A 14,545-nucleotide genomic window follows, 5' to 3' on the forward strand; every position below is an offset into this window, starting at 1 on the left:
GAGGAGCTCATCGAACAGCGGGGGGCACGACGGGGGACTCGGCGTCCGTCGTGTCCGCCCAGCTTTAAACGATTCAGCTAACAAGCCAATGCTCGACGCCTAAGAACTGTTGAGCAGCTGGCCAGCTGGCCACCGTGAGACACCGAACCAAGTTTGAAAAAGAACACCGATACACGTGGTATCAGACGATGGTGGCTGGCAGAACGCAATAGTGGCTCCTGGTGAGGAGCATTGAGGGCGTTGCTAATGTAAGACACTCACTCATGTTACTCTGAGAAGGGAGAACCCTGGTTATGTAAAATACCCCAAAGTTTTGAGGCTTGGGGACATGAACACCTCAGCTTATCAATTTCCTGCAGGAAGTCCCTACAGTTACATTACAGTTTCTCAGTGTTTGCTGTGTGTTTCTCTGTATGACTCACCAGAAACCTTGATGTGCAGCATAATCATTCCCGCTGGATCAATTAGCCCTCTGATTTCAGCACATATCATGTGCAGTTTCTGGTGGCTGTTTGTAAAATGGATAGTGATTTCATGTTTAAAGATGGAAATGATCATGATGGTTTAATATATATATATATATATATATATATATATATATATATATATATATATATATATATATATATATATATACACAGTGCTTCCGGAAAGTATTCACAGCGCTTCACTTTTTCCACATTTTGTTATATTACAGCCTTATTCCAAAATTGATTAAATTCATTTTTTCCCTCAAAATTCTACACACAATACCCCATAATGACAACGTGAAATACATTTTTTTGAAATTTTTGCAAATCTGTTAAAAATCAAAAATGAAAAAAATCACATGTACATAAGTATTTACAGCCTTTGCCATTACACTCAAATTCAGTTGATTGGACATGATTTGGAAAGACACACACCGTCTATATAAGGTCCCACAGTGGACAGTGCATGTCAGAGCACAAACCAAGCCATGAAGTCCAAAGAATTGTCTGTAGACCTCCGAGACAGGATTGTATCGAGGCACAGATCTGGGGAAGGGTACAGAAAAATGTCTGCAGCACTGAAGGTCCCAATGAGCACAGTGGCCTCCATCATCCGTAAATGGAAGAAGTTTGAAACCACCAGGACTCTTCCTAGAGTCGGCCGCCTGGCCAAACTGAGCGATCGGGGGAGAAGGGCCTTAGTCAGGGAGGTGACCAAGAACCCGATGGTCACTCTGACAGAGCTCCAACGTTGCTCTGTGAAGAGAGGAGAACCTCCCTGAAGGACAACCATCTCTGCAGCACTCCACCAAGCAGGCCTGTATGGTAGAGTGACCAGACGGAAGCCACTCCTCAGTAAAAGGCACATGACAGCCCACCAGGAGTTTACCAAAAGGCACCTGAAGGACTCAGACCATGAGAAACTAAATTCTCTGGTCTGATGAAACAAAGATTGAACTCTTTGGCCTGAATGCCAAGCGTCATGTTTGGAGGAAACCAGGCACCGCTCATCACCTGGTCAACACCATCTCTACGGTGAAGCATGGTGGTGGCAGCATCATGCTGTGGGGATGTTTTTCAGCGGCAGGAACTGGGAGACTAGTCAGGATGGAGGGAAAGATGAATGCAGCAATGTACAGAGACATCCTTGATGAAAACCTTCTCCAGAACGCTCTGGACCTCAGACTGGGGCGAAGGTTCATCTTCCAACAGGACAACGACCCGAAGCACACAGCCAAGATAACAAAGGAATGGCCTCGAGACAACTCTGTGAATGTCTTTGCGAGGCCCAGGCAGAGCCCAGACTTGAACCTGATTGAACATCTCTGGAGAGATCTGGAAATGGCTGTGCACCAACGCTCCCCATCCAACCTGATGGAGCTTGAGAGGTCCTGCAAAGAAGAACGGGAGAAACTGCCCAAGAATAGGTGTGCCAAGCTTATAGCATCATACTCAAAAAGACTTGAGGCTGTAATTTCTGCCAAAGGTGCTTCAACAAAGTATTGAGCAAAGGCTGTGAATACTTATGTATGTGTTATATTTTCGTTCTTTATTTTTAATAGATTTGCAGAAGTTGTAAACAAACTATTTTCACTTTGTCATTATGGGATATTGTGTGTAGAATTTAGAGGAAAAAAATGAATTTAATCCATTTTGGAATAAAGCTGTAACATAACAAAATGTGTAACAAGTGAAGCGCTGTGAATACTTTCCAGATGCACTGTATGTAAAAGTCACAAGGATGACATCCTTCTTCTTGTGTTGTAACTTTCTTGCATGTGCTACAGAAAGAAAGGGTTAGGGTATATGTGTATATATATATATATATATATATAATATTATACATATAATGTAAAGTTGCTCCTGGTGGTATATGATACAGCCAATTTTTTCACTTTGGATTTTTTATTCTGATGCTCTTGTTGAATTAGGGGGGAAAAAACGTGTGGTAGTGTGGTTACAGAGTGTTTCACTTACTAACGATATTTGGCAAAGTACAGACACCTGCTTGCAGAGAGCACATTTACCAGACAACAGGGAACGCTTTCATTTTAGCCAATTGATATTAATTTACTGGGTAATATGTTGAATTAATCAATTAATATAGAGTTTCTTTTTGCATGATGGATATTATATAAATAGATATAACTATTGTGTGAATTTTGTTTTTACAACACGCGTAAAGAGGTTGTTTTCAGTCAAATGTATGGTTGACAATCGCTGCCTGGCATAATGATATGTTTTGAGTCACAACAGTTCTGTAAATTGATGCGGATAGTTTTTGAAATGATCACGAAAAGGGACCAAGACATGAGGCGAGAGGAAAAGCTCTGCTTTGGTTAAGTGTTATTTCTGAAGCTGTAACCGAGGCACATTTTCTGAGGCTATTTCATGGATTGTAGTCTTCTAATATGTTGGTTGCAAAACATCAAACTCTGTTCAGCAAGCTCACATCTCCCTGTTACAGCTCTCAGGGATCACCCTCAAATGAAAGTATTGTTGTATCAAATGCTTTCGATATTTTATGAAGTCCTGCAATCGGGTATAAAATGAATATCTTGAAACATTGCGTGCGCCGCTCGCCATGCAGTCTCTTGTATATTCATAAACGGTGAGTCAGGCTGCAATGTTTTTCTGACCAACAGGGATGTAGGTGAGATGTAGGAGGAAACATAGAGCTATTTTCCCGTTTTTTTTTTAAAATAGGACAAAAGGCGATGGTAAGGTGAGGTGAGACGGGTAGCTTCAATAACCATTGTTAAAGAGCAGCAAGACCGAGCCGGCCACAAGCGGCACGCCAAAGTGAAAGTCAAAGCACCTTTTTGTGTCATGTGAATACCCTAAATGTGAATTGGATGTAATGCTCATGGCCGCGGTAAAGAAATGTGGAACACCATAGTAGCAGCGGCTTGCATTGAAAAGTCAGCCCTGCTCTTTGAATGCAGCGATTTCATCCTGGACTTGCCTTGTAGAAAGCGATTACTGTGCTGTGAATTCCTCGCTAAATATTTCAGAGGTTGCAGTGTTGCAGACTTTTTTGGAAGCTTTTAAGTACCATGAAGATTTTCTTTGGGTTCCAAACATTATGCTTTTTTTTTTTTTTTTTGTCTGAGATTCAGCAGGTTTTTAAGTCACTGTGTCTGTGCTCTCGGTCGCATCCACGGTGTTGCTTGTCCCCTCTCCAGGCAGTGAAGAGCTAAAGAGGATGGCTCACTCTAAAGCTCGAGCCGCAGACGGGAAGGTGACCTACCCCCCGGGGGTCAAGGAGATCTCTGACAAAATATCCAAAGAGGAAATGGTCCGCAGGCTCAAGGTCAGTGTCTTACTCCTGTTCTGCTGCAGCCATGGCTCCTCTGTTTACTGATTGGGGGGGTTGTCGGCCTTCTAAATATGAAATTGTCACATTGCTGGAGACATTATACGGTTATCACTTCTTTTAAAAAGACATGGTTTTGTTAAGTATTACTTTTGGTAATCAGTAGGAATATTAAAATGTATTTAAAGATCTATTTTTTTTGTTTAATAATTAGTACCGATGCATAATTGAAAAATGTATTGTTTGTAGGCAGATTGTTGACTTTGCATCGGAGGATTTGTGTAACCTTTTGATCCTCATCGTCTGGGATTCATGACAGTTTTTCTCCTCACTATCTGTTCTACCACACCAACCGCTAACGGGTGACACCTGCTCTCCCCTTTCTGTACACCCCACCCCTTTTTCCAGATGGTCGTGAAGACCTTCATGGACATGGACCAGGACTCTGAGGAAGAGAAAGAGCTGTACCTGAACCTGGCCCTCCACCTGGCCTCCGACTTCTTTCTCAAACATCCAGACAAGGACGTGCGTCTGCTGGTGGCCTGCTGTCTCGCAGACATATTTAGGATTTACGCCCCGGAGGCGCCCTACACCTCTCCAGATAAACTCAAGGTACGATGAAGATGCTGCTCGGTCACATGAACCAAAATACAAAAAAAAAAAAATGATATCACCCTGCCCCATCAGGATTGTTGCATCTTCTCTGTAGTACTCACTGAACACGGACTGACAACATGTTTTGACATCTTTGCCATGTCTGGAGACGTGACATCACGCGCACCTTTTACAAAGCTTCCAAACACAAGCTGTTTAATAGTCAAACACAAATCGGCAACAAGTCTTATATTTGTCATTTTTGATGCATTGTAGACGAAGCATTCACTGTGTTTGTTTCTTGTCTCCAGGACATTTTCATGTTCATCACACGACAGCTCAAAGGACTGGAGGACACGAAGAGCGCGCAGTTCAACAGATACTTCTACTTGCTCGAGGTGAGTTACTGTGTTTGTATGAGTCAGTAGTAGAGTGGGGTTTTAGTCACATTATATTGAATCTGACTGTCTGCGAGTCCTTCGGGAATCCTCGTTATATCTAACTGAATTTGGCTTTGAACACTTCACTGTGAACACTTTCATTTTAACTTTTAAAAAATGAGTTTCCGTGATAGTCGGTGTCTGTGAAGTTTGCCAAAGTGAAAGCCTGCTTTCTAAATGTATTCTACATTGCAAAAAGAAAGAGCAAGGAGAGAAAAGGTTTTATGGAGATTTGCTAATGTTGGACCTGAATCAATGCAGGTATTTTGCCAATCAGGAACCAGCTGTTGGAAGCAAACCCCTCTCGGTGCCTGTGTTTATACGAGAGTTCACATCCTTAACCAGGGAAGTGTTTCATAAAGAAGGCTAAAAAAAAATAGAGCTAAGCCTGTCTCGTAATAAGGTTTATTAGCAGTAAAGGAGTTTGTCTCTAGAGTGCCATTTTTACATTCATGTGTACTTCGCATCATAATGGAGTAACAAACACCACAGCTAGTTCAGAAACCAGTCGTAGTCTAATATGGAGCTGACACTAGTGTTATGTGAACACTTGAAGCCTCCACTGCACATAAACTAAGAATGTACTTTTCTGTAAAGTAGAAATGTCATTGATACGTCTCCATGGTAACTGGAAGTCCAGACTAATTTAGACCTCCTTTATCAAGCAGTTGCCTGAAAAGTATGTATTTCCTTAGTAGTAATCTTTCTGAAATACCCCTGTGGACGATGCGAGATTGCTTCGTTGTTGTTGACGTGATTTGTAACAGGCATTTAAAAAATTGACTTTGGCATGTATTATTTGTTTCACTACCTTTTTAGAAGTAATCAACTACAAGTCATTCAGGAAAGAGAAGTCAGTGGTGGCTCTTTTGGACTTTTTTGCTGGTGAAATGATGCTTTAAAAAAAGAATAAAAGGGTACAAATGGCGACAGGGATACTTACTCTCAAGCTGAATGTGGACATTTTAACCAGTGCAGAACTTATTCTTGGTCATGACCCATTGGCCTAATGGTATATTTGGTGAATATTCACATTGCTCGTCGTTTTATGTCACTGATCTAACATTTTCACACCATTTGACATCTGTGCTGTACATACATTCACTGATGTATGTGTATACTTGGGAGCTTATGTAACTGTATTGTATTACGTAACTTATGTGTAAAGAAGGAGAGAAGAAAGCTGGCGTAATAGAATCACATGCACTCTTTCCATAGGAAACACCTTTATATCCGCAGAGGTCTGGCACTTGAGTTTTTTAATCTCCTTCAGGCTGCAGCAGACTCTCTGTCAGAAGTCTGTTAAACACAAAGTCAAATTGGATAATAAAAATGTTATCCGTCTTCAAACAATTATCCTAAATCCCATAATATTTTAAGGAAGCTTTTTAAGAATCTCACTCTGATGCGTTTCATCACTGTTCTGGTTTGCGTTGCAGTCTTCCTGTTTGTGTGTTGATTTTCTTGCAAAGTGCTTCTGATTAATTTATGGGAGTTCGTACCAAGAAGCTTTTTCCTGATATCAAAGGACAATTTGGCTGTAATTGGAAGTGTATGTCTTTTGTTTGCAAGCCAATGTTATTAACAAGGCATACAAATACAGTCTGAGGCAATTGTGAGATGAAAGAAATATTGCAGTTTCAATGATATTAACGGCTTTGCTCACTATAGAACAACAGCGAAAGCCTAATTGTCAGCCACACAGTATGGTGTTTTTTAATTCAACATGAAGTGGAAACGAAGCCACAGTTTGACATGTTTCAAAGAACAGACGTCATAATGAATACAAACAAAGCTCGGTTGCTCTACTTAAACCTGATATGTATTTTTTACAATGACAATGCATCAAATGACCCCATATTTAGTGATGAACCTTCAGAGAATCATCATCTGAATCTGCAACTAGCTGGTGCACATAAATGAGCGTTTAGCTGGTAAAGAGACATATTTTACTTCAGGGGTTGGTAGCGACCAAAAACAAAGCTAAAAGAAGAACAAACACGACTCCTAAATGAATGCTCATTTGGGGGAGGAACAGTTGAGGGTAAAAAAAATAAGTCAATTTCTTCTTTCAAAGTCTACAAAACTAGTGCTGCCGAAGTCTTCCTTCTGATTTCTTTGGGTTTTTCACCCTAGCCGTACTTTTGTTGCCCTTTTTTTCATGTGGTTTTTAACACATTACTGCACCATTTTTATCTGAAAAAAATGTTCTGTTCTACAAATGATCAAAAACGTGGGTTGCCACTTAATGACTAAGGAAAAATCTAGTTTCTAAGGCAAGACCAATTGAGAACGCTGGGTTTAAAGGGTCATTGATTACGATTATTATGGAAAGTCAACCGACAAGCAAACATGGCTGTCCTTCACTCCCATTATCACATTCATCTTTCACCTTCCTCGCTGGCACTAATATCCGGCCTCCTCTCTGTTTTTGTGCAGAACATAGCCTGGGTGAAGTCCTACAATATTTGCTTTGAGCTTGAAGACAGCAACGAGATATTCACCCAGCTTTACAGAACGCTCTTCCAGGTCATCAAGTAAGTCCTTTCCATCAAACCCCCTCCCCCCCCTTCCATTTTTATCATGGTGTATTTGTGTGTGTGTGTGTGCGCACCTAGATTTTATTTTTTCCTCATATCCTCATTGTCTTTTCTGGGCTGCGTCAGTCCTTAATAACAGAGCTGAACTGCTGTGGCTCTAACACCTCAATCTGCCTCTGCTGCTCCATCATGAAACGGCACAGTAGCGGTCTGGTTGTTTCTCTTTGATTGCCCTCTCTACCCCCCCCCTCTCAATTGCACTTTGCTGAATACAACCTTGAGGGCTGAATTCTGCAGTACAGAATTTGGCTCTTTGCCATCGGGAAAAATGTGGTTGTGTGTGCGTGTCAAGGTTGTGCCAGCTCAATGTTTTTTGTTTTTTTTATTACATAGGCCGAATCTAAAGAGCTTTGTTTACCATTTGAAATATGTGCAGTGAGCCAGAAGGAGTCAGTGAATGCATTCCTCATGTTTGTGTGTAAGTGACACTTCCAGTGAATGGGACGTAATGAGACTAGTAATGCCTGGTAGCGTCGAGGACGGCAGTCGCTGAGATACAAATCTAGTTAATGAGGTTTACCTCCCGCTGTAATGCAGACCATTATGAGTGAATACATTCCCCCTGTCTGTAATCAGTGCATCTCCACAGCTACAGGGCCTGTTTGTGTGAAGTTTGTTTTCAAAATGAGTGATCCAGCAACCACCCTGAGAAAAACACAAATGCCTGCAGCCTTCAACTAAATCGGAGCCATGGTGCAATAAAGCAATCATAGAGTTTTGTGCCAAATGGGTGAAGTAAACAGTCCAAAAATTTGCAAAGAAGTATTTGTTATTTTGGTTGAAACCCAGTCACTTTGAACTTGTGCAAAGATGCCCTATTTGATCTTTGACCTGTGGTGCCTTGTTTCCCTAGCAACGGCCACAACCAGAAAGTGCACATGCATATGGTGGACCTGATGAGTTCCATTATCTGCGAGGGAGACACTGTATCGCAGGAGCTGTTGGACACTGTGTTGGTCAACCTGGTGCCAGCACACAAGGTATGTGCACAACATGTGGAGGCGTGTGCACTTGACCTGCACAAGCACAACAAAAGGCAGCACACAGTGTTTACGTGTGTGTGTGTGTGTGCGTGCGTGCGTGCGTGCGTGTGTGCGTGTGAGAATGAGAGTTTTTTTGGATGAATATAAATGCAGCCATTTACATTCAGATACAAGACGCATAGTAACAGCATGCAAGGTGAAACAAGTAGAAACTGTACAGTAAGGGACAACCTGAAGTCAGTTGATGTTGTTAGTAGACTAAGGCCAATATCATTTTACATACCCTGTAATTCAGTGAGACCCCTGCAGGTGAGACGAGGTAAAGCAGTTTCAGAGAAATGTGTGGACATCTGTGCCTGCTACAAGTATCCTAACGGCATTCTTCATAGTGACAAACAAGAAATGATGAAGTACACCCTAATATTTAAAAAAAAAAAAAAAAAAAAAATATTCTTCTTTGATCTGCTGTTTGATTCACCAGTTGTTGTTGTTGTTTTTTCTGTCTGTCCAGAATTTGAATAAACAAGCCTATGACCTGGCCAAAGCTCTGCTGAAGAGGACTGCTCAAGCAATTGAACCTTACATCACCAATGTAAGATTGAATCTTTGACCTGCTATTGTGTACTGTGTGTTTCCAGACTGTCATGTAGCTTATAATGTTTGTATCATGTAACCCAATGGGAAGAGCAAGATATTATGACCCCTGCCAGTATGTTTACAACTGGAGGACCCAGATCCATGCAGAGCAGAGGGGTCCTTTGGCAAAACACTGAAATCTTGCAAGCTCCAGAAAAGCTGTTCTGTACCTGACCTTTTGACCTCAAAAGTAACCACAGAGGAAGAGCAATAAATAAGATCACAATGTCAGGAGACAATTCTGTTATCTTTGTTGCACATCTTTCCTCTCTCCAAACAGTGAATGTAAACTGAGCATCTGTCTGTACATCTGAAAAAGGAGCCACGTGTCTGAAAAATCAAGCTTGAGTTGCAGGATCTCGGAGGATATCATCAATAACATTTACTGCTCTGCCTCTGTCTTCTTCAGTTCTTCAACCAGGTGCTGATGCTGGGAAAGACCTCAGTCAGCGATCTGTCTGAACACGTTTTCGACCTCATCTTGGAGCTCTACAACATAGACAGCCACCTGCTGCTCTCAGTGTTGCCGCAGCTGGAATTTAAACTTAAGGTATAGAAAAACAGCCATTGTTTTATTTTGAACATTTAGTCACTGAACGTCTGCGTGGACTTTCAAACGTACTGTCTGCTCGTTGTGCTTAAATGGCGTAGTTGTTTTGTGCAATATACCTCAGTGCACTTTATCAGGACGTTTGACAGAAGGACATTTTTTTTGTCGATGCAGCAGCAATGACTATGTTGATATTGATATTCTAAGTCTATCCACACTCCAGACCACCAACCTGAATTCTCTGACCCATTACCCACAGAATTGCACATGTTCACTTTCTCTGCAGGTTTGTTGATTCATATTAGAAAGATAAAGCAGTCAGCCAGTCAGCATAATGTTGCCTCTGCAGTGTCTCATAAAGGCGTCATGCTGATGGATAACGCTCATTAACTGTTCAGAGGGAGTGTAGATCACTGCTGTCTCCTCAAAATAATAGCTGCGATAAAATCTGTCTGCCACAGACTACTCTCTCTCTCTCTCTCTCTCTCTCTCTCTCTCATGCTCACCCTCGCTCTACTCATCGTTATCTCTACTTGTTTTTTTTCTCTCCCGTACTGCTCTTCTTCTTTCATCCTTCGCCCCTTCCCGTCGCCTACCTCGTCTTCCTTTGTCTCTGCTGTTTCTTCTTTTTCGTGGCTCATTCTGAGACAAGATTGATACCAAAGAAAACTGCTGCCATTGTGTGTAATGAAAATGGTGATGTAGTTGATCAATGGTTTGGCGTGTCTGTCCAATCGACACAGCCAAATTTGGCGCATCATTTCTTCCTCTGTCTCTCTCTCCTTGCCCGTGTCTCTGCAGAGTAATGATAATGATGAGAGGCTGCAGGTGGTGAAGCTGCTGGCTAAGATGTTTGGAGCCAAGGACTCCGAGTTGGCTGCGCAGAACAAGCCACTTTGGCAGTGTTACCTGGGCCGGTGAGTTTCAGTGATGTGGCCCAGGCAGCCACACAGCCTTAAAGCCTGAAAACTGTTGGAGAACCCCATTTGATACTTTCAGAGGGGTTAAAATGAGTACAGATCTACTACTGTTGGCTCAATCTTGGATTAATATTAAACAGGGTTGGTGTTTGTTGTAACATCCTCACTTTGCTAAGAAAAAATAGGTTTAATTCAACTCTTAACAGTCAGTGTCTTTGAAACTATCATGAAATATTTGCTTGACAGCATAAAAGAGGTTTTGTGAGATTTACCTTTTTGGTTTGTGTCTTTGTTGCATTTTTAACTCTTTAAATTTCATTTCCTGGATGCAGTATGTGCACACAGCAGACACATGCTGAGTTGTTTATGTATTTGCCTTTGTTACCTTGTGTGTATGTTTGCCACCTATTTAGAGTTGCTGACAGTAACACCCCTTTTTCTTCTTCTCCCTTTTACCCAAAAAGGTTTAATGACATCCATGTGCCCATCAGACTGGAGTGTGTTAAGTTCGCCAGTCATTGTCTCATGAACCACCCAGACCTGGCCAAAGACCTCACAGGTAAATAACTGACTTCACTGAAACATGCTTTTATGTGGTGGGAAATATATCAGCATGAAACCCATTGCCATTAGTGATGATTTGTTTTGCTGCTATATGAAGGAGATGCCACCGGATACGGACAATCCTCCTAATAAGTTGCAAGATTATTGTTGATCCTTTTGAAGTATGAACTTTAGATGAAATCAGAAGCGATTGTCTTGTATTTTCATTGTGTTAGAGCTGGCCGGTCCTCTTACATCCCACTCATTTGTTCCTGTTTTCTTTCCCAGAATACTTGAGGGTCAGATCACATGACCCAGAGGAGGCCATCCGCCATGATGTCATTGTCTCTATAGTAACCGCTGCCAAGAAAGACCTGTCTCTAGTCAATGATGCATTGCTGAATTTTGTAAAGGAGAGAACCTTGGACAAAAGAGTAAGTTCAGTTCAGCCAACTGTCTGATCATAAAGGACTGCAACATGTCTGGCTATCAATAGCTTTGGTTCAGTGTTTTTTTTTAAATACATTGTCACAAATTTGTCAAAGTTTTTCATTTTCTAATTGAGCAAATGTCCTGCCATGACTGGTGTTGATAAAGTTTATATCCGCCAGCCTTTACTGTATGACACGTTTTCTTATGATGTTCCCATCAAATTATTTTTTTTTTAACAACTAATTTGTATGACCAGAAATTTCTTCTTTCTTGTATACCATCAGTGGCGTGTACGTAAGGAAGCTATGATGGGCCTGGCATCAATCTACAGGAAGTACTCACTGCAGGGAGAAGGAGGGAGGGAGGCCTCTAAACAGATTTCCTGGATCAAAGATAAGCTGCTTCATATCTACTACCAGAACAGCATTGATGACAGGTTTGTGTGCATGTTTTACTCCACTACTATATTAACAATGTAAGACCTTCATGAATCTCAATTAAGCATTTAATACCCGGGAGTAAGTGTTTAAAAGGTAGAGCATTTCAAACCAATTCCCTTGAAGATGCTGATTTGACTCTCTGTGACTTCTTTGAATCAATTGCTCCTCTTTTACTTAGTCACAGCTTTTTGTGAGAGTGCTGAGCAAAACACTGCTGCTGGCAATGTAGCTGAGATTTCAGTATTTAATTTAGTTTGATGAATTTGTCTTGTTCCGTAGAAAACCCGCTGAATGTAGATGATGATGCCACTTTTGGGGTAATTCACAGCATTAAATTTGGCAACGTGCCAAACACTTCGCCGGTCTTGAATCATGTTTTTAAATTGGCTCTTCAGAATCGAGAGAGCAAAGTTTCTCCAGACTTTAACTATTTGTCACTGCAGTTTGTCATACGTGGGGAAGGGGGGCGGGGGTGGGGGGGGGGTCACACTTGTTTTTATAAGCAAGTTGATATGTCTGACTTGTTTCTGTTATTCTTTGAGCAGTCAGACAGCACACTGCAGCATTTGATTACTTCACTTTGACAGAGGGGGAAAAAAAATGGGGTGTTTGTTTCTCCACCTACGCATGCTCAGCATGAAGAGCCTGCAGCACCTTTCAGCCAATCTACACAAGTGACATTTTGCAGAATTGACTTTGAACAACCCTCTATTATGCAACAAACTGATATCTTCCAATATTTTTTTTGTTAAAGTATGAAAAACAACAACAAAAAACAACATGAAACATTATGGTCTCCGATGTAACAGTGTATGTGGGTGTAGTTATACCCTTTAAATCACTCTACTGCAGTGGAGCTGCTCAGTTGCCAACAGGAAAGTCTGTGTAGTAACAGGCAGTTCCTGTGTGACTGTCTGTTATTGTATGAAAGTAAAGCAGGGCAGCATTGAATTTGTACTGCTTATTCAGCAAATTGTCCCTCGGCATCCAAAAATGTCCCCTTTTTATTATTATGACGGGTGTTTTTATTATGGCAGCTCTTCACTTTCGTGCTTATGCCTGGACTGATGCAATTGTTTTAATTTCACAGGGACATTCAACAAGGAACTCATAATTTTTTTGTTTTTGCCAAACTTTTTTTTTTAAAGGGGCATTTTGTCTCAAGCGGTTGTATTCATTCGTATTAAGCAAGAATTGAATTGTATAGCAACTTTAAAAACTAGTGTTGGAGCGTGCATTTTTACTTGGCTAACAACAGAAAAAAAAAATCCCAAAAGATAGTTTGATAATATTTTTGTTTGTAAATAAATAAATGAAAATGATAAGCGGTCACATAAGACGACCATTAATATAGATTGTGGGATAAGCGACAAAAGAATAGACCGCAAAGGCAGCGTTCCCTCTAATCTTAAATCTAGACCCAGAAACAGCCAGCAGGTTCTTGTCTAAGGAGCTCAGGCTGTGCACAGGTTGTTGGGGAAGAGCAGCTCTGAACCTGGCCGTAAAGAGCCTTAAAAGCAATCATTAAAATCAACCCTCCAGCAGATCAGTAGCCAGGGTAGTGATGCTGTAAGTGGTGGGATGTGATTTATTTTCAAGGTTTTATTTCAAACTGTAGCAGCTCAATTCTGCATTAGCTGAAATCGAATAGTTAATGACGCCAAAGTTCTTTGGCTCAGAACACTAAAGAGGAAAAGCGAATTATTTTGACTTAAATCATTTTTTTTCCCCCCTCTGTCTGCACAGGTTGCTGGTGGAGCGGGTCTTTGCCCAATACATGGTCCCTCACAACCTGGAAACCTCTGAGAGAATGAAGTGTCTTTACTACCTGTATGCCACACTGGACACGAATGCTGTCAAGTAAGTATTTCTTAATGTAAATTTTAGGAGGCGCATTTGATGATCTGAGAAACGTAGACATGTATATTGGAGTTCTGATAACTTGTTGGAGGAAATGTCAAGAAGGAACGTTTGTGTTTTCTTCCTGCATTACAACGGTTCCCTCTCATCATTCGTTTCCCTTGCAGGGCTCTGAATGAGATGTGGAAGTGCCAGAATCTGTTGAGACACCATGTCAAAGACCTGCTGGACCTGGTCAAAAAACCCAAGGTAACTCAAAATGACACACACAACACTTTGAAGACAGGCTGACAGATGAATATACCCCTGTGCCATGTTTCTAAACTGTTTGTCTCTGTTTTGTTCATGTGTTTGTTGTAGTCTGAAGCATCCAGCAAGGCTGTGTTTGCCAAAGTCATGGTGATCACAAGTAAGGGATCTCTCTTAAATCAGTTCAACAAACTGCATTTCTTTCAGAGAAGTTACTCTCACGGTTTGCATTATTAACTTGGATCTTATCATTGCATTTGTAAGGGAGAAATGAACTAAACTGCCAGCAACACTGCTGTTATTTCAGATAGTTTCCATATTGACACGAGCTTTCTGTGTGTCCACAGGGAACTTGCCAGACCCGGGCAAGGCTCAGGACTTTGTGAAGAAGTTGGCTCAGGTCCTGGATGATGACGAGCGAATCAGAGATCAGTTGGAAACCTTGGTCAGCCCCTCCTGCTCCTGCAAGCAGGCTGAAGTGTGTGTGGTGAGTATTGACGTTTCTGTCTGAG

At 41.4% G+C, this 14,545-nt stretch overlaps 2 protein-coding genes across 4 annotated transcripts in view; one reads left to right on the forward strand and one right to left on the reverse strand.

The window, feature by feature from the left end:
• rfc3 (replication factor C (activator 1) 3) overlaps positions 1 to 14,545 on the reverse strand; it is a 197,519-nt gene that overhangs the window by 155,066 nt on the left and 27,908 nt on the right. The gene's annotated exons all lie outside the window — the stretch shown is intronic.
• pds5b (PDS5 cohesin associated factor B) overlaps positions 1 to 14,545 on the forward strand; it is a 29,235-nt gene that overhangs the window by 4,954 nt on the left and 9,736 nt on the right. For all 3 annotated transcript variants that reach the window (XM_069146235.1, XM_069146237.1, XM_069146236.1), the window contains exons 2-16: positions 3,656 to 3,783; positions 4,195 to 4,398; positions 4,692 to 4,778; positions 7,260 to 7,357; positions 8,274 to 8,400; positions 8,915 to 8,995; positions 9,449 to 9,589; positions 10,391 to 10,506; positions 10,974 to 11,068; positions 11,341 to 11,486; positions 11,769 to 11,920; positions 13,671 to 13,784; positions 13,952 to 14,033; positions 14,145 to 14,193; positions 14,381 to 14,520. In XM_069146235.1, the coding sequence (XP_069002336.1) occupies positions 3,676 to 3,783; positions 4,195 to 4,398; positions 4,692 to 4,778; positions 7,260 to 7,357; positions 8,274 to 8,400; positions 8,915 to 8,995; positions 9,449 to 9,589; positions 10,391 to 10,506; positions 10,974 to 11,068; positions 11,341 to 11,486; positions 11,769 to 11,920; positions 13,671 to 13,784; positions 13,952 to 14,033; positions 14,145 to 14,193; positions 14,381 to 14,520 (1,740 nt within the window). In that variant the 5' untranslated portion in view covers positions 3,656 to 3,675. The remainder of the gene's footprint in view (positions 1 to 3,655; positions 3,784 to 4,194; positions 4,399 to 4,691; positions 4,779 to 7,259; positions 7,358 to 8,273; positions 8,401 to 8,914; positions 8,996 to 9,448; positions 9,590 to 10,390; positions 10,507 to 10,973; positions 11,069 to 11,340; positions 11,487 to 11,768; positions 11,921 to 13,670; positions 13,785 to 13,951; positions 14,034 to 14,144; positions 14,194 to 14,380; positions 14,521 to 14,545) is intronic.

This window comes from Embiotoca jacksoni, unplaced genomic scaffold (assembly GCF_022577435.1).
Source record: "Embiotoca jacksoni isolate LCO1_2020_lvr unplaced genomic scaffold, fEmbJac1.0.p SCAF_13, whole genome shotgun sequence".
In the NCBI taxonomy this organism is placed as follows: Eukaryota; Metazoa; Chordata; class Actinopteri; family Embiotocidae; genus Embiotoca; species Embiotoca jacksoni.